The sequence below is a fragment of the Polypterus senegalus genome, chromosome 1 (genome assembly GCF_016835505.1).
Source record: "Polypterus senegalus isolate Bchr_013 chromosome 1, ASM1683550v1, whole genome shotgun sequence".
NCBI lineage: Eukaryota > Metazoa > Chordata > Cladistia > Polypteriformes > Polypteridae > Polypterus > Polypterus senegalus.
In genome coordinates this window covers 202,012,944-202,037,389 of record NC_053154.1, presented here as the reverse complement: position 1 = coordinate 202,037,389, position 24,446 = coordinate 202,012,944, and the positions used below count along the sequence as shown (strand labels likewise).

At 35.9% G+C, this 24,446-nt stretch overlaps 1 protein-coding gene across 1 annotated transcript in view; it reads right to left on the bottom strand.

Annotated features, from left to right (window-relative positions):
• Positions 1–6,562: 6,562 nt before the first annotated feature.
• The window catches only part of dap3 (death associated protein 3), a 118,168-nt gene continuing 100,284 nt past the window's right edge, over positions 6,563–24,446 (bottom strand). The window contains exons 12-13 of the mRNA XM_039767316.1: positions 7,320–7,437; positions 6,563–6,923 (exon numbers count right to left, since the gene is read on the bottom strand). Coding sequence (XP_039623250.1) covers positions 6,838–6,923; positions 7,320–7,437 — 204 coding nt within the window. The 3' untranslated portion in view covers positions 6,563–6,837. The remainder of the gene's footprint in view (positions 6,924–7,319; positions 7,438–24,446) is intronic.

Genomic DNA, 24,446 nt, shown 5'->3' with positions numbered 1-24,446 from the left:
AAATATCCATCTGTCTATATATTATTTTTGGTATAATTTGTTCTCATTAGTGTGGCATCGAGGAGGCCACTCTTACTTGATCACCAAGATTCAGTTTATTTTTGAGTGCTGTGATCAACTCAACGTGCTACTCTCAATCCAGAAAAGTAGCAACTCTACACTAAGGGCATTCAGAAGTGTCAGGTTCCTTGTGATATCAATAATTTTGTACCACACCTACTAAGGGAGAATCTCTTTTTGGGTATTTGTACCCTCGGCCATTTGAGACACTCTCTAGTACAACACTCATAATACTGCTACCACAACATCAATTCATAATTTAATGTCACAATATCATCTCAAAAGAGGAAGATACTTCCCCATGTAAGATAACTCTTACTTACCTTTTGCAGGGCTGTTCTTTTTTGAGAGAGAACTATGACCTCAGGGTTGGAAGTGCAGTTTTTCTCCTGACTCAAATCACATTTGACAATTGCTCTGGAGATTATTTAATTTTTTGTTGTTTGTCATTTAAGAATGAACTGCACATTTAAAAGAAATAAACAGCTTTCTGACGGGTAAGTACATATTCAGAGTTAAAAGTAAAAAAATATAAAAAGAGGCACTGTTTTCAGGACATCATGTTTTACCGATAAGGCCAACTGTTTTACGATTTTATTAAAGTTTACTTTCCCTTCCCCTTATTCTTTAGCACATTTTGTTAAGTGTGGATTCAGAATGTACTGTATGACAGAGTCAGGGAAACTTTATGACAACTCTATAAGCCCATTCCCCTGGAAGAAAGCCTGGATTGGAAGCAGGTTTGAGAAGACAGTTGAGGACCTAACTACTGGTATGTCCAGTCTTTCTTGGTTGTCTGAAATTGGGGTGTGTCAGGGGCTACATGCCCACAATAAGTGGAGGCTTGCATGCTTCTCTCTCTGCTATTTTTCTTCCTGAACAAAAGTCACCTGTCACATGCAGGAAGGCCATGGTGTCTATTTCAACCATTCCATTCAAGGGCCATTCCAAACCAGGCAAGTCCAGAGACTAATTCAACAACTAAGACAGAGTGCCACCTGACAGAAAGTATACAGGACACAAGATAAACTGCTTATTTTCAGGTTGTATTTAGAAGTGAGTACATTAGAGGGTCAGCTCAAGTTGGACAGTTGGGAGACAAAGTCAGAGAGGCAAGATTGCATTGGTTTAGACACGTGCAGAGGAGAGATGCTGAGTATATTGGGAGAAGGATGGCAAGGATAGAGCTGCCAGGTAAGAGGACAAGAGGAAGGCCTAAATGAAGGTTTATGGATGTGGTGAGAGGGGACATGCAGGTGATGGGTGTAACAGAATAAGATACAGAGGACAGAAAGATATGGAAGAAAATGATCCGCTGTGGCAAACCCCTAACAGGAGCAGCCGAAAGAAGAAGAACATCATTATTTTACCAATACTCCTTTAACTCCGATATGTGGGCAGTATTACAGTATCTATAATACATGAAAGGATGTGTAAACTTCTCTACTGCCTATTTTAGTGGTAGTATAGCATATGAGAATTATAGTGAGGATCTAGGGCATTTTGTTCAGGTCAATGCAAAAAAATATATAAAGGGGAAAATAGGATCACCCTAGGACGCTACCATAAAAAAACAGTGCCCAACTTTAAATAAAAAAAACAAAAAAATTACAAGGGCAGCACAGTGGCGCAGTGGTAGTGCTGCTGCCTCGCAGTTAGGAGACCCAGGTTCGCTTCCCCGGTCCTCCCTGCGTGGAGTTTGCATGTTTTCTCTGGGCGCTCCGGTCTCCTCCCACAGGTGGATTGGCGATTCTAAATTGGGCTTGGTGTGTGGGTGTGTTTGTGTGTGTCCTGTGGTGGGTTGGCACCCTGCCCAGGATTGGTTCCTGCCTTGTGCCCTGTTTTGGCTGGGATTGGCTCCAGCAGACCCCTGCGACCCTGTGTTTGGATTCAGCGGGTTGGAAAATGGATGGGAAAAATTACAGGGTCTACTTTTTCATTCACCAGTCAAGCATGATATACCACAATCATTTTGGATTTCTAATTTGGAAAAACCAATCTGGGGAAATTATTACAACAGTGATATCCATAAACAAAACACCCAATTTACAGTCAGGAAAAAATAGAGTGGCTCATTGCTACAGTTTCTCCGATTAAAAAAAAAAATGAAATTGAGCAAGGGGAAGGTGCTACATAAAAAAATATTTATTATTATTATCTTAATGTGAGCATTAGCACTTTTTATGCTACAGCCAGGGTTACACCACTGACTGGTGTTCAAATTGCTTTTTTTATGTCTTTTTGCTCATGTTTGATTAATTTGTTTAAATTAATGTTACTTATCTTAATTATTTGCATTCTTCTGAGGTTTTTAGTAGCTCTGTGTATTCATTTATTTATATATGTACATGCTTTTACTATGTTCTATGTATTTTGTGGTTGGTTCCTCAATAGCCAGGCCACATGTCCATCACCTTCAAGGGACTGCACTTAACCCAATAAAGCAAGGGTACTCCACTCCCATCCTGGGGGTCCGCAGTGGGTGGAGCCTTTAATTCCAGCCGTTTTTTTAATTAAAAGTAAGACCTAGCTGATAATGAAACTTAGTATTTTATTACAGTACATGGCTTGTTAGTTCATTCTTTCTTCCAAAACAAATCTTTATCACATTGAGGATTTTAACTTTTTTCGTTTTGTAATATATGTGCAATCATAGCACTTGGACAAAGAGCCATGAACTAGTCACTTGTTTCTGTCTTCACTGGTATACCAGCTACTCTTGCTCCAATAATGTAGAACTTTTCCTGTGCCTTGCCAACTATTTGCTTCAAGAAATTAATCCAGTATCAAAATTACATTTTTCTCTAATATTTGATTGTTCAGTTATTCTGTCATTTATTTTAAGAGTGTTGGAAGTATTAGGTAGTTAGCTAAACCTATAAAATTAAGGAATTTACATATTTTTTACAAAGAGAGCGAGTCTCGGAAAATATATAGGTACATTGTGTAAAACTGCTTCCATCCAACTAATAAAAAAATGAATGAATTTAAGGTGACATTTAAGTTGGTTTCTATTGACCTCGAGACACCTCACCAACAAGTCTCGCCAAAGTAGTCACTAAGTGAGCAAAATGTCACTCTTGAAAGACACATCTACGTACCAGTTATGACCTAAAAAGTTAGGGTTAGGGTAATTGTTCAATAGAAAAGGTCAACATCTTTCTTTAAAAATCACTGCCAATTACACTATACTCCCTTTTTGCTAAGGAAGTAGCTCTTAATTATAGTTTAACGCACCCTTTGCACTTAAATTTAAGAATTGGACAGAGGTGGAATAGGAAGTGAAGTTTCATTCAAAGAAAAGAATCCCTAAAACAATAAAAATTTCTAAGTCAGTGATAACTGTGGCATTCAAGTTGACTGATGTAATAACCAAGAATTCTAGAAATACCATGTTGCAAATAGTAAAGTCAAATAAAGAATGTAGACACTTAACTTTGAAGTGCAACACTGAAAAGTTGTAAAAGCCTAAACACATACTGAGAGGAGATTGCACCAAGTTTAAATTGCTTATTTGAATGCAAGATGCTCTCCTCTTAAAGTTTCATTTAAAAAAAAAACAAAACATTTTGCCTTAATATGGCTGCTTTATTGCATCAAGACCCCAAGTGTATAGCCTTACCTGCATGTGGATATCTGTCTTAAGCAAAGAGACTTACTAACTGTGCACAAGCAGACCAAATGGTTGTCTTTAGACCTGAGCTACACCCGCCCCAAATGCCAAAACAGTTTCCTCTTACCTTGCTGCTTTTTCTCAGGTGCTAATCCCTCTAAGGATATGGCAATCACCCAAACAACATAAAAGTAATATTAATAAAGCAACATTAATAAAAATGCAGTAAAACAATTATAGCAAAAGTAGGAAATGTATTTGAAAACAGATTTTAAAGTTAAGAAATGTATTTGAAAAAAGTCTCATTAAAAATACTTGTGCAGAAAGTTAAGGCGATTGAAGAGGAGTCTTCAAGTCTGGGTGCAGAATTGCCTTAGATTTGTATTCAGTCTGCAGAGGTCCTTGTCAATTTCTTTGGGCTCTTCTCTTTTTTGTCTCTCCTTGCTCTTCTCTCCCCTGTTCTGCTCTGCCCTGCCTGCAATCCTTCCTCTTTCTGCCCCACATGCACCCAAACCTAAAGGCCTAACTTCACATTGAATTAACAATAATTACAAGAATAATAAATCAGTGTTTGCCTTCCTCAGGCTGTTTGTCCCTTCTGATTGTAATTACTCCAGGTCTAATAAATTAACAATGTTTTAAGATTCTATAAGACTTATCTATAAGATACAATGTTCAAGTCAGTAAAGATACAAAATTTAAAATCAGTCTATCAGTTCACAAAGTTCACATTCTGTGTTTTTTCAGTCCATTTTCTTATTTGACATATTGATTAAAGGCCAGTTCAATAAAGCGTGGTGATTCCATGGAAAAAAGAATTCAGAAGTTTCCATCCTGGTTTAACATGTATATAAAAAATTTGAAATTCAAATATAGAGAATACTTGTCATACCTCAGTCTTCATCCTTTCAAAATGTAACTGTTGAAACTTCATCTGGAATTGTTTTCATAACTAGTAATAGTAAGCACTGACATTTTTGGCATGGTGGGAACATACCAGAATTCTCTCATATATGTGCAGACCTCTCTAATGTAAATGCTAACATATCTAATAATATATGTCTTTATTTTGCTAACATGACATCTGCAAGTTCATGCCGCAAAAAAAAAAAAAAAGAGTTGCCTGTGCCTGGTCAGACTTGATTGACAGCAAATCATTTGGATACCTTTGGACATTCTTGTCATCTGATCAAACACAGCTATATAGGTTTTAATGCTAAGTGTGAGCCTTGTAACCACACACTGCAAAGAAAAATATATTTACTATGAACTGCTCAAATTGAAATAGCAACACCTCAAGTTTAGAAACGAAAAGCTTTGAAATGAAAAATAGAAGCCACATCATATCATCGAAAGAATATATAGACTACACACCTCAAAAATGAAAGTATTAATCATTGACTTAAGTACCATGAAGTCAGAGTGGGGCTAGCAAACAATTTACAAAACAATTTCTTTCCATACCAGGATTGTGTGTTTTTTTTGAAGAATGAGCATCATACTGCTAGCTTATTCCCCATGAAATGGAAGAATAACATGTAGGCCTCCTTTGTGGCATTTTTAAATTTAGCGTGATCCTTCTCAGCAGTGGGTGAAAATCAGGATGCAAAGTGATGTTTTGTGAATGATGCATTCCTGATATTAATATCCTTCTTTTTTCCAAATTACCTTTAAAGATGTAAATAGTACCCCTTCAACTGTGTAAGCTGCATAGCACCAATTGGGAAAAGCCAAGGTGGAAGGGAAGACCAAATGTGCAAATGTTTTGGGGGGTTGGTGGCATTTTAATGTGGGCAATGAACTTCAAAGTCCCATCATTAAACTGGAAAGTTCAGGCTGTCCCTCAGCTGGAAAGAGGCTATCAGTATCAGGCAAGAAGACAAATTCACCTACTATAGGAAGCACCACACTTCTAGATAGGTAATTGCATGAAGCACATGATATAAAATTGGAAAAAAATGTCTAAGCTGAAGGTTATTATAAATATTACAATAAAAAGTTAAATTGTTTAGGGATGCTTTTTATTTAATGCAGAAATGACACTGCTAATGAGAAATTTATGCCCTTGGTGAGTTTCATGGTTTCTCCCTCTTGTGATACTCACCTTCTCTGAGTGCTTTATTGGTATGCAATAACTGGTCAAGTATCCTCTTTTTTCAGCATTCCAATGGGCTCTTCTGCTTTTTCTACAGTTTCACTTGTCATCTTAGATGGCACACTCCTCTTGTTATCTCGGCTTCAGATTTCCAAATTGATTAACAGTGACTTCTGTTATCACTCATTTTAACCCTCAGATACAATATAATGCTCCTTCGATGTCAGTATATCACCACTGTAACTTTTAAAATATTATTTCTATGAAAATCGTTCATTTTCTTCATACAGCTTTCATCAGAATTAAGAAATACAGGTAACTACATATACAACAAAACAAATTACATATGTTGATTTTGATACATGCTCTTGTGTTTCAGAAAGACAGGAGTGAACTACAATTACAAAATAAAAACTATATTCTGCTTTGTAGTTCACATCACATAATGAGATTCTATTGAACATGAACAAATTAAATACTGACACCAAGAAACAGTATTACCAATATTTAATGATTGGTCTGTTAAGTATGTTATTTTATAAAGTTACTTTGTTTATAATAAACTTTTTCAATTAGCATTAGAGGACTTAGCAAGGCTATGAAAACAATGTTTGGGGAAACTAAGTAAAAATTATATTAAAAACATTTTCTATTGAACAGTTGTGCTCAACCTGGAGCAAAACAGACATTCTGGGAATGTGCTACTTCTGAAAAAGTTAAGCTGCTTAGAAATCTACACACTTACCTTGGAAGAACTCAAACTTTCATTTTAAAATTAAAATACTCACACAAAAGGTTTTGCAATATTGCTTTACTTATATAAAATATAACAACTGCAATGACTTACACTTGAAAGGTGAAGGCTAAATTAAACAAAGACATCTGTTGTGTTGCAGTGTCCCTTTAAGCCTAGGATTCTACAATCTGCAGCACGTACATCAAAGGGAAACATGAAAAACGAATTCCATCCATCAATATAATATGTCCATACGGCGAATACAAATTCAGATTGCTGGTTTTCTAACCATAACTGATCTACATAGATTCATGGAGAATGTTCATCAGATAATCAGAGGAATGAACAAATTCTTTCCAAGACTGCTGGGTTCCTATTGCTCAGAAATATTAATTCTTTTTTACCATTTTCTGTATGTGCTGCAAAAAAAAAAGAGAAGCAAAAAAAAAAAAGACAGAAGTAAATAGCAGTTTAGACTTACGATAATTATTTGCAAATTTCAGTAAACGCACAAAATATAGAAACAATTTGTAATGCCAATTTTGTTATAGCATTTCTACTAATGTACAAAATGAATTATGTCAAAACAATTAAGCATTAGTTCCTAAATCAGCCCTAGCTGTTTCCAGTGTAATGTTATTTCTTTCAATGGCAAATATCTCAATAGTATCATTTTTTTTAATTCAATTTTATCTTTCCTTCTATCCATTTCACTAGCCAGTATGTGCAGAGGAACCATGGAACTCCAAAATTCATTAGAGGTTTCAAAAATGAGTGGACAAACAAGCACAGTATTTAAACAGCAAAATTTGCACCTTTCTCGTGTTGTATCCAGTGACGATCCTTGTAATATTGATAACAGCTTTCAAACTCTCGTTCACTGTACCCAGTGACTTGAATGGGAAGAAAAGGATCCAAGAAATCAAAGCCATCCTGGTAAAAATAAAACCGATGATGGGATAATCAGAGAGAGCTGTTAACATATTCTCATCTCAATTAAAGCTTGTATTAAGGCAGGAAAGATTCATGGAGGTTTGCTGTACATCAATGGATTACATTCATAATATTTAGAGGTTCCAAATTCACCTTACCTCTAAAGGGCAACTAATATCAGCCACTGATAAAATGAGAAGCTTTTCTGGGAGCATATGAATCAAAGTTCTTTAAGATACGGTGCCTATAAAAGATATTCAACCCTTGGAGGTCTCCATATTTTATTATAATACAACTTTAAATACCAGTGGATTTAATTTTTTTATATTGATCAACACAAAGAAACTCTTTAATGTCAAAGAGGAAACAGATCTCTGCAAACTGATCTAAATTAATTTTGAATACACAACACAATTTTCAACATAAGTATTCACCCTCCTAAAGTCAGCATTTAGTAGGTGCACCTTTAACAGCAATTCCAGCCTTGAGAATGTGTGCACATGTCTCTATCAGCTTTGCACATTTGGACTAGTACTGGCTATTGATAGCAACTTCATGGTACGATATAGTACATTACCATAAGACAGAACAGCACAACAAACATATAACACAACTGACAAATTTTGATTATAAGCAATTCATACATTTAAATACAATAAATGTATTTCCTTTTATTTTATTCTATGTTTGATTTTTTTTTCTTGGAAGAACAACTACTGATCTAAATATTTTAATGTCAGTGGACGTCTCCTTGAAGTCAAAGTTTTACCAGCTGTGGAAACTCTTAAAACTCTTTTTGCAGACACACTTGTCTCTGGAATGCACAGGACTTGTGCCAAGTTGCCCAACACTGTGTAATCAGATTCATGAAATCTCCACTAATTTAGTAGCTCTTTTTCATCAAGAGGCACATTGTACTCACTAAACATTATTTTACAGTTCTGCACTTCTGGAAGTCAATTCAATTTTTAAGTGTACAAAACAATTAAAAATTGAAATTGCAATTGAAAAAATGACAATGCGCAGAAAGTGCAATATTTTTTTTTTTATTACAAAAGAAGCTCTATCTATATTATAACTTATTGTGAACAACAACAACAACAACATTTATTTATATAGCACATTTTCATACAAACAGTAGCTCAAAGTGCTTTACATATTAAAGAATAGAAAGATGAAAGACATAATTATAAAAAATAAATCAACATTAACATCGAATAAGAGTAAGGTTCAATGGCCAGGGGGGACAGAAAAAAGGTGTGTATCGGCAGAGATAACTAAAATTAAAATGTCTTTAGCGGCATATTAAGTGTTGTTAAAGCAGTATTACAGTTATTAAAACAAACAAAAAGAAAATCTTGAAACTTTTCATTGTGGGTGACAGGACAAACTAAATTGCCATTTACAACAAGCACAACAGTGTGTAGGGGTGTACTAATGGAACTAGTGGGCACTGGACACAACACCTAAAAGTCTTGTAACACTGGCAGTGTTACAAAGGAGCCTCTAAATATTTAAAATGTGGTTTAAAACAGTTGTCAGTCAGTAGTGTTTAAAACAGTGCAATGAGGAGGCATAGCCTTATCATGCTCAATGAATATGCAAGAACAACAGCTAATCACAACATCACAGACTACATTAACTTTTGTGTCAACACAATGATGCCCTGAAAGACCATGCTATAGTTTCCAAACAACAGGCCCTAGATTACCAAGGAGCTAAAAGGTCTCCTGAAACTGAAAAGCAGCATATAACCCCAATAACAAAGATGCTCTGGAGGATGCATAGTATGTGCTAAAGAAAAAACTGAGTAAAGGAAGCTTACAAGGCTAAAATAGAAAACAAACTCACTCAGAATATCATGAAAGATGTCTGGAATGGACTGGGCATAGTTACTGAACTCAAGTACTCTAGGGCTTAGGTTCCAGAAGGGAATATGCATAAAGTTAACACCTTGAACCAATTTCTAAATAGATTTTCAATCTAAATGCCTCCTTCTTCCAATGACAAATCCCCCAACATCATTCCTATATCAACAACTCCTAGCACTTCAACTGGAATGGCCAGTGATGACAATCAGTATTGGCTGTCTAAAACAACTGAGAAAGCTGCACACAGGAAAAGCTGCAAGAAAAAAAGTAGTGTCTTAAGTCCTGTGCTAACCATCTTTGTGGTAATATCTGTCACCTATTCTGTTTGTCCCTAAGGCTCCATAAAGTGCCACTGCTGTGGAAAACAACCTGGATTGCTCCTGTTCAAAGAAGACAGGCACCTCTTCACCTAATGACTGCAGACAGGTGGCTTTTATGTCTCGCATCATAAAGACTTTTGAGAGGCTTTCTCTTGCTGGAAAATAAATGGTCTCCTAAGCCAAAGCATTTTTGCGAACTGCATCAGGTTTTCTTCTGGGATTTCACTGTATTTTCCTGTATTCATTAAAGGTTCTACCCTTACAAACCATTTAGGGCCTGATGCAGAGAAGCATCTCCACAACATGATACCATGCTTCATGGTGGTGATGGTATTTTTTTGATAATATGCAGTGTTTGGGCAGAGTGGTGGATAGGGATCCACACCAGCAATCAGAAGGTTGCCGGTTCGAATCCCATTAAACGTCAGAAGTCACTCTACTCCATTGGGCCCTTGAGCAAGGCCTTTAATCTGAAATTGCAGCATCCTGGGTATGACGTTAATCTGCATCCAGCCTTGCAAGTAGGTCCTCCAACTTGCAGGGCAAACCTAACACATTTCCAGTATGGTGCTGAGGTGTCACCTGTTGCACGGATGCACTTGGGTCCGGGTGGTTCGTTGTGTGGTGGGTGTGCCAATGCGCCGTAATCAGTGCATCCTCCCAACCTCTTGGCTTATGCTAAAAATGATTTTTAGTCTGATGACCAAAACACTTACCAGACCATAGAATACTTGTCTAGCTGACTTCAGAGTGTACCACTTTCCTTCTGTGATTATATATACGTATTTTTTAAACAGTGGCATTGTCTTTGCTACTCTCCCATAAATTTAAGAATGGTGAAGCACCTTGGCATCTGTTGTTGTATGCACTATCTCTCTATTCTCAGCTAATGCAGCTTGCAACTCCTTTTGAGATATCATAGGTATTGGTGCCAATGATCTCCCTCATTAATCTTCTTCTTCTACAATCACTCGGGTTTTGTGGATGGCTTAATCTAGGCACATTTACAGCTGTGCCATACTGTTTTCATTTTTTAATGATTGATTTAACTTGATTACAATGATTAGTCAAAGACTAGGATATTTTCTTATATTCATCCCCCAATATGTGCTTTACAATCACCTTTTCAAGGAGTTGCTTGAAGTGTTCTATTTTGTTCATTGTGTGTAGGTTAGGTCCCAATACTGATTCATCACAACTTGGACCTTCCAGATACAGGTACATTTATACTTAAATCAATTCAGACCCCTTGACTAGACAGGTGGTCTCCATTTAATGAATTATGTGTCTTTTAAAACTAATCAGCTGCGCCAGTAATGAGTTGGACATTTCATATTGAAGGGAATGAATACTTACGCAGTTATTTTGTGATTATATTTGTAATTAAATTAGACCACTTTAACATCAAAGAAAAAAGTGAGCTATGCAAAGTGATTCAAAGTTGTACTACAATTCGCTTGATTCACTAACACAATGTCTGACTTGTATCTCAGAATGGATGAATAGTAACTTTCTCAAGTTAAATAAAGAGAAAACTGTAACCTTAGTGATTGGCAATAATGGATACAATGAGGCTATTAGAAATAAACTGGATACATTAGAATTAAAAGTCAAGACGGAGGTAAAAAGCTTAGGGGTAATTGTTGACTGTAATCTGAATTTTAAATCGCATATTAATCAGATCACTAGGACAACATTTTTTCACCTAAGAAATATAGCAAAAGTTAGACCTCTTATATCTTTGAAAGATGCTGAGAAATTAGTTCACGCATTTGTTTTCAGTCGACTAGATTACTGTAATGCACTCCTCTCAGGACTACCCAAAAAAGACATAAATCGTTTGCAACTAGTGCAGAATGCAGCTGCTAGAATCCTAACTAGGAAAAGAAAATCCGAACACATTTCTCCAGTTTTAATGTCACTACACTGGTTACCTGTGTCATTCAGGATTGACTTTAAAATTGTGCTTATGATTTATAAAGCCTTAAATAATCTCGCCCCATCTTATATATCGGAATGTCTGACACCTTATATTCCAAATCGCAACCTTAGATCCTCAAATGAGTGTCTCCTTAGAATTCCAAGAACAAAGCTTAAAAGAAGTGGTGAGGCGGCCTTCTGCTGCTATGCACCTAAAATCTGGAATAGCCTGCCAATAGGAATTCGACAGGTTAATACAGTAGAGCACTTTAAAACACTGCTGAAAACATATTACTTTAACATGGCCTTTTTATAACTTCAATTTAACTTAATTTAACTTAATCCTGATACTCTGTATGTTCAATTCATCATAATAACTATTCATGGTGGCTCTAAAATCTGTACTGACCCCTACTCTCTCTTCTGTTTCTTTTTTCCGGTTTCTTTGTGGTGGTGGCCTGCGCCACCTCCACCTACTCAAAGCTTCATGATGCTCCAACAATGATGGATGGATTAAAAGGCAGAAGTCTACGTGACCACCATCATCATCAAGTCCTTCCGTGAGAACCCTAAATCCAAAGAGGACTGTTTATTTATGTTAGGTAGAATGCCCAGAGGAGACTGGGCGGTCTCATGGTCTGGAATCCCTACAGATTTTATTTTTTTCTCCAGCCGTCTGGAGTTTTTTTTTGTTTGTTTTTTCTGTCCCCACTGGACCTTACTCTTATTCTATGTTAATTAATGTTGACTTATTTTGTTTTCTTATTGTCTCTTTTATTTTTCTATTCTTTATTATGTAAAGCACTTTGAGCTGTTTGTATGAAAATGTGCTATATAAATAAATGTTGTTGTTGTTGTTACAATAAAATGTTAAAACTTCCAAAAAGCTGAATACTTTTTAGAGGCACCGAACTGTAAATATCCATTCTCAGAAACTCAGCCCCTTATATCAGTCAGTGCTAACATTTTCAAAGCAAAGCTCACATTTTCAATGTTCTAATAACAACATTCATAGGCATATATTTTTCAGATAAATGTAGACACCGCTTCTCGATGTATTATTAGAAACTATAGTTTTTAACTGATAATATGATCAAGTTTATACAGTAGACTGGAATTCTAATATAAAATGTTTTTTTTTTTTTTAAAAAAAAAGGAAAATTTTCACATGCATCCCCCTGTTAGAAATCTCATGTTCTTTAGTCGGGCAATAAACAAAACACACACTCATGATTAGATAGTCACTATAAAGCGTCAAATACTTTGTGTATTTGGGCCATAATGCACATACAGCAAGAAAGCAAGCAGCTATTATATTCTCCAATATGATCAACTTTTTGTATCATTAAAATTATTTTTAACAATTGCCCAGAACAAAAGCTAGACATTCAGAACTTTTAAGAGAAGATTTCACATGGGCACATGTATTTATTTTATTAATATTATGTCCCAGCTATGGAGTTTTACATATCTTATGTAAAATCGAGGAGACAACAAATAAACACTTTTAAGCACTTTATTCTTGCTGTAATTTTACATGTGTTAAACAAATCTGTGTGCAAATTCATTTAAGCAGCATAAATAAATTCAGAAGTTGACTTGAAAAAAATATAAATAAAGCAAAAATATGTTTAAGTGGTATCTTTTTATTTCTCTGTAGGAGCCTTACTGGTTGTGCTATATTTAACATGCTTGGAATTTAAAAATAATTTTCAGAAAGCAGCTTGTAAAAATAAGTGTGCAATGGTATCCTAAGTCTCTAAACTAGATTTTTGACATTTACCATCTTTGCATTTTTCACTTCTTCATGTTGCATACACCTTAGGTGAAATGGTAACATCACTTGGCATATTCTTTTGTTTCCTGCATGTCATACATAGATGGGTAACCCTTGACAATTTTAAGATGCAATTGAAAGACAACACACATGTGGGAAGGTCAACACATTTGTTTAGAGTTTTTAGTATGTAACTGCCTGAACTCTAAATTAATTTGAACATGTTGCACAATGTGTATACTGCTATGTATATTTTTTAAAATGGAGAGAGTTAGAATGTTTTTCTTATTTCCTTTTGTCTTTAAAGCATGACGTGGGGTTTGTCATTGTCAAAAGTTCAAATTTTCAGTTCTGATTCAAACACAAAGAATGCAAGTGCCTATAAAAAGACAATTACCTCGGACAATACTTATGATAAAATAGCATTTTTACTAATAAAATTAATGGTGCCTACTGCACCTTTCTTCCCTCACAAGTATACTATTTCATATGCCGAATTTTAGTCAGTATCTGGAGGGTAAGATGTAACTAACTTCTTGATTATTAAGACAAAGGTGCTCAAAAGGAGTTTTAAAGACAAGTTTTGTACTCTTTTCCTAATCAACAGATTTTAATCATTTTGACACCTCATTTTCATATTTTTCTTTTAGATGCATTTAAAATCTGACTCCACCGTTAATAGTTTATAAAATTGGTTATGCTCATCACATTTAAGTTTAATTTAAGTTTTAATTCCAATTTTATATAAGAAATGACATGGAAGAATCATATCTTGTTAATTGTATTTTTTCCTTTCCCAATGGTGCTGCAGTTGGAGCATAAATGTGCACAAAAGCACAGCTATTTGTGTAGAGCACAATCAATTGAAATGAACTTGCTCAAAATCAATAGGCTTCAAGGCATATTTATAGTGAAACCAAACTCTGGAATGATCTACCTACCAATATAAGACACATTAATTTAAGTCCTGGCACTGAAATCACATCGTAAAGATGAATATGCTTAGTTTGGCACATACATGTTGAGTGGTCACTAATGTGGTTTATATTGATTTTTAATATTAGTAGTATTAGCATTGTGTGGCAATGGCCATGTTTTTGTGGTTTCTTTCTCTTCTCAGTGCTATGTAGTAGTAGCACTAGGTGTACGTTGGACTGGATGTGCACTTGGCAATTAAGTACACTTTGGCAAACCTTTGTAGTGTTCTGTAGCAGGTAGACGAAGTAAAAAGCTGGGATCCAAGACAATTTCTCTTTTGACAGTTTAAGGAGCACTTTTTTAATGTGAAGGATAACATTTTTCTTTATACAGTGGTACCTCTGGTCATGACCGTAATTCGTTCCAAAACTCTGGATGCGACCTGAACGTAATTTACCCATAACATTGTATGTAAATACAATTAATCCGTTCCAGACCATATGAACTGTATGTAAATATATATTTTTTTAAGTACAAAAATAATTACTTATACCATAGAATCCACAGTTTAATCTATACTAATAAAAGGCAAAGCCCTCACTGACTGACTCACTACTAATTCTCTAAGTTCCCGTGTAGGTAGAAGGCTGAAATTTGGCAGGCTCATTCCTTACAGCTTCCTTACAAAAGTTGGGCAGGTTTCATTTCGAAATTCTACGCATAATGGTCATAACTGGAAGCTATTTTTCTCCATTTACCGTGGGGGCGGAGTTTCGTGTGACATCATCACGCCTCCCATGTAATCACGTGAACTGACTATCAACGCAGTGCGGAGAAAACCAGGAAGAGCTCCAAAAAGCGCTGAAGAAAACATGCATTATACAATTGAGAAGGCAGCGAAACAATAAGAAGCGAGCGAATGACATATACAACCATATTCATGAGTGCTGCTACTTCGGAAACAAAGCAAGGTGTAAACCTAAAGTTTAAATTAAGTTCATAGACAGGCTGCCACTGGCGTTTGTCATGCCCACGGGTAATGCGGGATACAAGTTTAATGAGAGGACGCAGGATATAAACGAGAGTTTTGATCACTTTGTAACTAAGTTAAAATTGCAGGTCAAGGGCTGTGCTTATGCAAATTCCGAGAGACTGTGTTTGTGGGGGATTGACAGTTAAGGCGGGTGGGGGAGTCACGTCATCATCTCCCCTCCCATTCACCTCATTTCGCTCTGAGCTGAGCTCCCATCTACCGCACGCAGTGTTACGGAAGCGACTTTGTGACGCTGCCACCAAATACTCACAGAAAAATCCACAAGTTAATACACACGCTGTCTCTACAGTTGCTCCACACTGAATTCTCGAGGCACTACTTACAAAAGGTCACATTGACAATCGTGTTAAGTTATTTTTAAAATAACTTTTTCTTAGCACAAGCACAGCTGAGAAGCTTCGATGCATGTGCCCCATAACGCGTTAAAAAATCACGCATTTAATCACAATTTGCAATACAAGCAAAGGGGAACTTATGTCAATGCATGATTTCATGGTACACCGATTACATTGATTCATTTTACCCTCGCACCCCCTTGGTTTGAGAAGAAGTATGAAAAAATATGAGGTTAACACAGAAAAACAGATCACCAATTGAAGCTTTATGAATAATCGATTCGCCATCAATAATTGTTTTGGTAAAGCCATATTCAGTGTAATCCTCCTTCCATTTTATAATTTTTCCACCACTAGCCATGATTAAATGAACGGTAAAAAAGAAAGAACGAAGCGAGAGTGAGTTATTCAGGCAGGCAGGTGACAGCTCAATAGCTTGAATTTGGATATAAGTAGGTTCTATTTAGTCGCCAGAAATATCTTTGTTAGGAATGGAAGTTGAATTCAGTCTTTAAATTTCCATGGTAAAGAAAAAGTTATGCAATGATGACTACATTTAACTATATAAAGTCAAAACTTGATTATATAAAGTCACTGTCGGAATAAATAAAGTCAAAACTTGAATATATAAAGTCAGAGTTGGTATATATAAAGTCAAAACTTGAATATATAAAGTAAGCGCTAGAATATATAAAGTCAAAACTTAAATATAAAAAGTCAGTGTTGGAATATATAAAGTCAGCGCTGGAATACATAAAGTCAAAACTTCAATATATAAAGTCAGCGTCGGAATATATAAAGTAAGCACTGGAATATCCATCCATTTCCAATTCCGTTGAATCCGACCACAGGGTCACGGGGGTCTGCTGGAGCCAATCCCAGCCAACACTGGGCACAAGGCAGGAACCAATCCTGGGCAGGGCACATGCATCATTTTCAAAACATTAACCGAACAGTGTTTTTTTAATTTATTTTTCTGAATACGTTTTTGTTCACTTAGTTCAGTTCAGAGTCGTTTCAATCAATAGATTTTGACTTTGACTTTATATATTCAGGAATGAGTTTATATACTCCGATGCTGACTTTATATAATCATGAATGACTTTATGTATACCGACGCTGACTTTATATATTCAACTTTTGACTTTATATATTCGGGAATGACTTTATATATTAAAGTTTTGACTTTATATATTCTGACGGCGAGTTTATATATTCACAAAATCAATTTATTTGCCTGTTTGGCACCCCATAGTATATGTGTGTGTGTATATATATAATTGTTTTGTCATTGATATGAGTGTTGTTCTCATATCTATCTATCTATCTATATATATATATATATATATATAAACAGTAAAACATTAACGTTTTAAGAAGTACAGGTACATTGAAATTACATTTTCTATGTGAACGTTCAAATTTGTGCCTCGCCTCGATTGTGAATCGCCTTAATATTATTTTGCCGTGGTGTAGAAAAGGGGTCCGTGTTTGCACTTGTCTGGGCTATAGCGCAGGGGGAGGATGAAAAAAATTAAAAGTGCTCACTTTGACTTAAGGCAGAAGCGCAGTCAGCGTCTCAAAGGCTGGCACAGCTATGCACGCGCTGGCTGCTCGACTTTTGCTGGGCAGGAGACCCCAGTTTGCAGACACGTTCATGATATCAAAAGTCTCAGCGCTCTTTGGAGGTCATTCATATATATATATATATATAGCAAAATACCAGCCTACAGCGGAGAAGTAGTGTGTTAAAGAAGTAATGAAAAGAAAAGGAAACATTTTAATAATAACGTAACATGATTGACATTGTCATGAGTGTTGCTGTCATATATATGCCTGCCTAAATAAGTCACCCTCGCTTTGCTCTTACTTTTTACCGTTCATTTAATCATGGCTAGTGGCGGAAAAATTATAAAATGGAAGGAGGATGGCTTTACCAAAACAATTATTGATGGCGAATCGATTATTCATAAAGCTTGAATTGGTGATCTGTTTTTCTGTGTTAACCTCATATTTTTCATACTTCTTCTCAAACTAAGGTGGTGCGAGGGTAAAATGAATCGGGATGCTGATCAATGTAATCCGTGTACCAGGAAATCATGCATTGACAAAAGCTCCCTTTGCTTGTAATGCAAAGTGTGATTAAATGCATTATTTTTTAACGCGTTATGGAGCACATGCATCGAAGCTTCTCGGCTGTGCTTGTGCTAAGAAAAGGAAAGATTTTAAAAATAACGTAACACGATTGTCAATGTGACCTTTTGTAAGTAGTGCCTGGAGGATTCAGTGTGTAGAAACTCTATAGAGACAGCGTGTGTATTAACTTGTGGATTTTTCTGTGAGTATTTGGTGGCAGTCTGAGGAAGTTGCTTCAGAAGACAGCGTTAGCCGCGGAGCTCAGCTCAGAGCAAAATGAGGTGGGAGGGAGATGATGACGTGACTCCCCCACCCGCCTTAACTGTCAATCACCCACAAACACAGTCTCGGAATTTGCATAAGCACACCCCTTCACCTACAATTTTAACTTAGTTACAAAGTGATCAAAACTCTCGTTTATATCCTGCGTCCTCTCATTAAACTTGTATAACGCATTACCTGAGTGTATGTGAAACGCCAGCGGTAGCCTGTCTATGAACTTAATTTAAAGTTTAGGTTTACACCGTGCTTTCTTTCCGAGCTGGCAACACTCATGAATATGGTAGTATATGTCACTCGCTCACTTCTTATTGTTTTTCGCTGCCTTCTCAATTATATAATGCATGTTTTCTTAAGCGCTTTTTGGAGGTCTTCCTGGTTTTCTACGCACTGCGTTGACAGTCAGTTCACGTGATTACGTGGGAGGCGTGATGATGTCACACTAAACTCCGCCCCCGTCATTGCAGCTCAACTCCATTACAGTTAATGGAGAAAAATACCTTCCAGTTATGACCATTAGGCATAGAATTTCGAAATGAAACCTGCCCAACTTTTGTAAGTAAGCTGTAAGGAATGAGCCTGCCAAATTTCAGCCTTCTACCTACACGGGAACTTAGAGAATTAGTGATGAGTCAGTGAGTCAGTCAGTGAGGGCTTTGCCTTTTATTAGTATAGATTAAACTGTGAATTCTATGGTATAAGTAATTATTTTTGTACTTAAAAAAATATATATTTACATACAGTTCATATGGTCTGGAACGGATTAATTGTATTTACATACAATGTTATGGGTAAATTTCAGCCTTCTACCTACACGGGAAGTTGGAGAATTAGTGATGAGTGAGTGAGTGAGTGAGGGCTTTGCCTTTTATTAGTGTATATATATATATATATATATATATATATATATATATATATATATATATATATATATATATATATATATATATATATATATATATATATATATTTATATGCCAGCAACACTCATGACAATGACAAAACAGGTACATTGTCAATCATGTTACATTATTATTAAAATGTTTCCTTTTCTTTTTACTTCTCCGCTGCCAAGCGCGGGTATTTTGATATATATATATATAGATATATATAGATATGAGAACAACACTCATATCAATGACAAAACAATTACATTAACAATCATGTTACGTTATTTTTAAAATTTTTCCTTTTCTTTTTCATAACTTCTTTAACACACTATTTCTCCGCTGCGAAGCGCGGGTATTCTGCTAGTAGTAAACTAAATGTAAAAACATTGCATAACACTGAAAAAACCTTTGAACAACAGAGAAAACTAACATGGATAATTTGTGCTTGACGCTTATTAACCACTCGATGTAAACACTTTTCAAACCATTCTCTACTGGCTTTAAATGCCTTACCTTTGCCACTCAAAGAAGGATTTTTTTCAGCAAATTGCCATGAATCTTCCTTGCTTTCTCACCTATGATTGCCTCGCTTACGCTATCCCCTGCAAGGTGCTTCTCGTTCAACCACACTAGCAACAGTTTTTCCACCTCTTCCAGCACTTGAGGACTCTGCTTGGTTAACATTGTAACTCTTTTTGCAGCATCAGCTGCTTTGTTAGGCCCTGTATACGCAAACAAAAGAAAATGGAAAACGGAGAATGGGAAATCATTGGTGCTTACGAACGCGCATAGGGAAACTGGCCGCCAGTGTTTCTGTTCGCCACCAGAACTTTTTGGTCGTAACCCGATTTGTACATGTTCTGAAACATTCATGACCAGAGGTTCTACTGTATAATGAATAGTGTATTTTGGTAGGAGTTTCAATGCTATACTTTCTGTGTCTGTTTTATGTTATTCTTTTTCGTCTTACATTTTAATTACCATTCATTTTTGTGATCAAATTCTAAACAATTAAAATAATCAAAATATTTCAAATTACAAAAATAGTACAACTTTGATGAAATCATAGCCCATACAATCTCCACCCTTGAGCCCTAAAGAAGATTCAAGCCACAAAACAACAAAAATTAATCAAAAAACAAGGTTTTAGAAGTCAAATATACATACATTCTCAAATTATCGATTGAATAATAAGAAAGCCTGTAGTCCAAAAAGAAATAAAAGGAACAGGCTTATAACAGTATTTACATAATAAAAAGTAGATAGCTGAGACAGGTCCCTAATCTGAAGAGATAATAGTTAGGCAGAGATATACAGAAGGTTATAAAAGATCAAACTGTAGAGAAACACCATTTGTTTTACTAGCTGACTGTAGCTGAAAACAAATGAAAAATAAAAGAAAAAAACTTTGGACGTGAGCGTCAGCAGGATTTGCGCCATAGGAATCAAGTTACCAGAACTATTACATAACATTTCAGTAATTATTTACTGCTCTGATACTGATCTTTCTGATCAAAAAATATAGGTTATTACAATAGCAATTGATGAGAAGAATTCATAATTAATTGCAGAATTACGGTATTTGAGGGTTCCTCTAGAGTGCCTCTTTTTCTTGCACGACTTGGCTCAGAAACTAATCAGCACATCGTCATTTCATAACAGGCTTAAGTTTCGAGTTTGTTACTAATCTATCTAGCTGTTTTAGCTCTAGACCATCCTCAAAAAACTTTGACACACAGACAGACACACATCCATTATGATATCGATGTTTTCAGTATCAGGGGACCCTCAAACATCAAAATCTGTCGGAAAAACTGGAGATCGAAATTTTTGACGAATCTTAAGCTTTCGCTCCTCCCTCATATACAGGTTATGGTGGGGGAGGGCGCGAAGCAATAAGATGGAGGGCAGACTGAAGCATGAAAGTTGTTCCTGCACTGTCAAGATTCATTAAAAATATACTGAAGCATCACGAGTGTGTTGGAGACACCAAAGAGAGTATGTATAATACATGTGTTAGCATCATTCAAGAATAACAAAATATCACCTGCATATAAAGAAATATCATTCAAGAAGCCTCTGATACAAATAGGAGACATTTCATTACAACTACGTACTGGTATAGTCAAAAGCCTGAGAGATGGAGTGAAGAAAGTTTGACAGACCTGGGAAGATCCTCTCGCAATACAGAAGATGTAAGTACCAAGGACAAAAAATAAAGAGTTTGAATCATATCAGTAAAGCAGTTTTTAAAACCCGCATGAAGCAGAAATGTCCACAGATAGTACCAGTTTAGATGATCAAAAATCTTTCTCAACGCCTAATGACAAAAACACAGCACGAGATTCTAAAATAGGTGCTAACTCAATGATGTGAAATAATCTGCATACATTATCTGAGTACATACAAAATTTAATAAAACAGTTTTATTTTCCTGTAAGTGCTAATTTATGACAGAGAAGAGAGAAAGAAAAATACAAAAATAGCCTATTCAGATTATGTCTTGGTATAAGAAAAGGTGCATTCCTGTGCAGAAGGATTAACAGCTTGATAATGGTAAGTTAGTTTCAAATGGTGGGATTTATAACAACATTTGCATCCATGCCCAAGAAGATCATATAATCAGAGCATTAGGGAAAATCTTTAACAAATTTTGAAAAGACGGCCGGATCAAACAGAGTGATAACATAAGATGTAATGAAGAGTATTTTCCTTCTGCAAATATCAGTGAGAATACAGGGAAAGGGGCATTTGTCATCACCTGCTAAAGCATTAATTGATAAATTACAGAGTAATAAAATCACAACATAATATTGTTTATTACAAAGCATCATCACACCCAGTACCCTATGATGGTTAAAAAAAGTGATATCAGTATCCACATGATCTAGCACTTCAAGGCAGTATGTCCAATGAGAGAGGTTAAACTACACATATATTCACAAAGCAGTAGTGTGATCAGCCATTGACATGACAGAAAAACTGTAAACAATAAACAAAAGAAAAAAGATGAATAACAGCAGCAACATACATAATGAAACTCAAAAAGCAGCCCACTCCACGCTGAAACAAGATCTCATCCCTTCACATGGGGCTCGAACCCCAACTACCTGCCCAAGCACCAATAAAAAAAGAAAACTACAGGTTAAGTACAGATGGTCCATGCAAGCTGCCCACACTAATAGAAGAGAGTCTTCCTTTACTATTTCAACTTATGAACTTTCACAAGCAAGGAAGCACAGTTCACAGTGACAAAAACCCTTATCCCCAAGGAGCAACAATTTATAAAACCAATATATATATATATATATATATATATATATATATATATATATATATATATATATATATATATATATATATATATATATATATACACACACACCACACACACACACAAACAGCTTTAATACGAATATACATTTAAAATGACTGAAAACTATGAACCCTACCAACTGATAAAGACAAACTTAACAGAGACAAAGATTCCAGACAGTATCTTTACTTTAAAGGATGAGACTTCTTGGAAGCTGGAAATATTTTCTATTGATCAGTGACAGCAGACTCATAATCAAAGTAACAGAGTGTGATGCTGACTGCAGATCTTAAAAGAACACTTAGTGAGTCCACATTATTGGAGTGATGGAAATCAAATTGGTAGGTTAGAAGTGATAAAATTAAAAGAGTCAGAGCATTCCGCACCATCTGGCAGCCTAGTAAGATGTACATTGCATCTTTGATTGTGATCCTCTAAGACAGCCAGTGGGCCTTGTAGTTTTTTTTCTATGAAGCTGTGTCTTTGTTGTGCTGGAGTTGGTAAAGCAGTAAGATCAAGATGAAAGATTTTTATTTCAGATCTAAAATGTACTATGCTCTTCTGTTATCCCTGTAGTACATGCCTGAAAAGTAGAATTTAAAGCAAATTATTGCTCAATATTCAGTCAATGAAGTGATTCCAAGGACTCATGTTGCCAATCCACCATCTTCGAGATGTCCATTGCTTTTCTTGTAGACATAATTGACAAAAAAAATTTCTTAAATTGGCGTGTTTACATGAACACACATAACTGGGTTAAGGGGAATAACTAATGTAAGGCAGAAACCTGGCTTCTGAATAAGCTGCATTTAGGTGCACAAGTAATCTTCTGAAGTTCTTTTTTTGCAAATTACTCAGACATTCAACTACACAATAAGAAAAAATAAAAACTTTGGCATTGGCAACTTAGAATCTGAAAATAAGCTTGGAGCCGGTGATAGGTTTCTTGTGTTTCATAAATATAATTGGTCAAATTGATGCTTTATTTATAGGTTTCTGGACTGCACGCAGCAAACTATTTTCTTCTTGGTTGTGTGACTAAGCCCTGCAAAGGAGTCAGTATGTAGGACTGAGGAATATGGAAAAAAAAATCAAGGTTTAAAGTATCACACATGTGCAGTAGGATTGGGTCAAACTAAACTGACATTCTTGTCAAAACTAACAACTAACACTAAAAGCAAAGCATAGGACAAATATGCAGATTTTGTTTGCAAAGATGTAGGGCTTTACAACACAGTGTCTGGTGTGGGGCATATTCAACTTGAGCAGTGCCCTGGTTGACACAGCAACCAGAATTGGAAAGTGAGAAGTTTAAAGAGATACTGCCTCACCCAACAACTGTATCATGGTACAATGTAGAAAAAGAGCAAAACTGAGAAAGGATATTGTATATGATATACTAGAGACCATTAATAATTATGAGTGTGCTGCCACAACTGACATTTGGACGGACAAGTTTAAGAAACCCTCTTTTATATCTGCTAACCTAACCAAACATTATATAAATTAGAGCTACAAGGGTGCTTTTTGTGACCCTGTTTGAAGAAAGCATGATTAAAATGTATGAAAACACTGGCATTTTATTTACTGTTTGAAAAACTTAAGAGCTTTTAGAATTGAATGTTACTGACTGAGGTGGAAACTCAATCTATGCCTTGCATGGCTATACCAGATTAAACTGGAGTGCCCACATTCTTAACACGATTCTTTCAAGTGCTTTTGTACCAGCAGTTATGGAGAAAGCACCCAAAGTTGCACAGCTTCTTTCTAGTGTAACAAAGTTAGTCAGGTGTTTAAAACATAATGGGCAACAAGGCAAGCTTATGAGGTTGTAACGGTGCTACTGGGGATTGAAACTTCAATTCCCAGCAGTCCCTGCAGTGGCTCTGATTGGTCATCTATTGAGGGTGCAGGGGTTGCTGGGTACAAGGAGGCCAGCACAACATTTAAAAGGGGGCCAGTGATACAAAAGTAAATAAGTAGTTTGTGTTTCATGTCTGGAGTTGCCTTTCTGTCTGCCTTCCGTTCTGATACCTGTGGAATCTTCTTTTGTCCTGGATCATCTGGTTTTGGGCTATGGACTTTTTGGTGTTTTCCTGCACATGTCCTGACTGTCCGAGGATTTGTTGTCATCATGTGAAGAAAGAAACGCTCCCGATCCCATTCACCTGTCTTCATCTCATCAGGAAATAC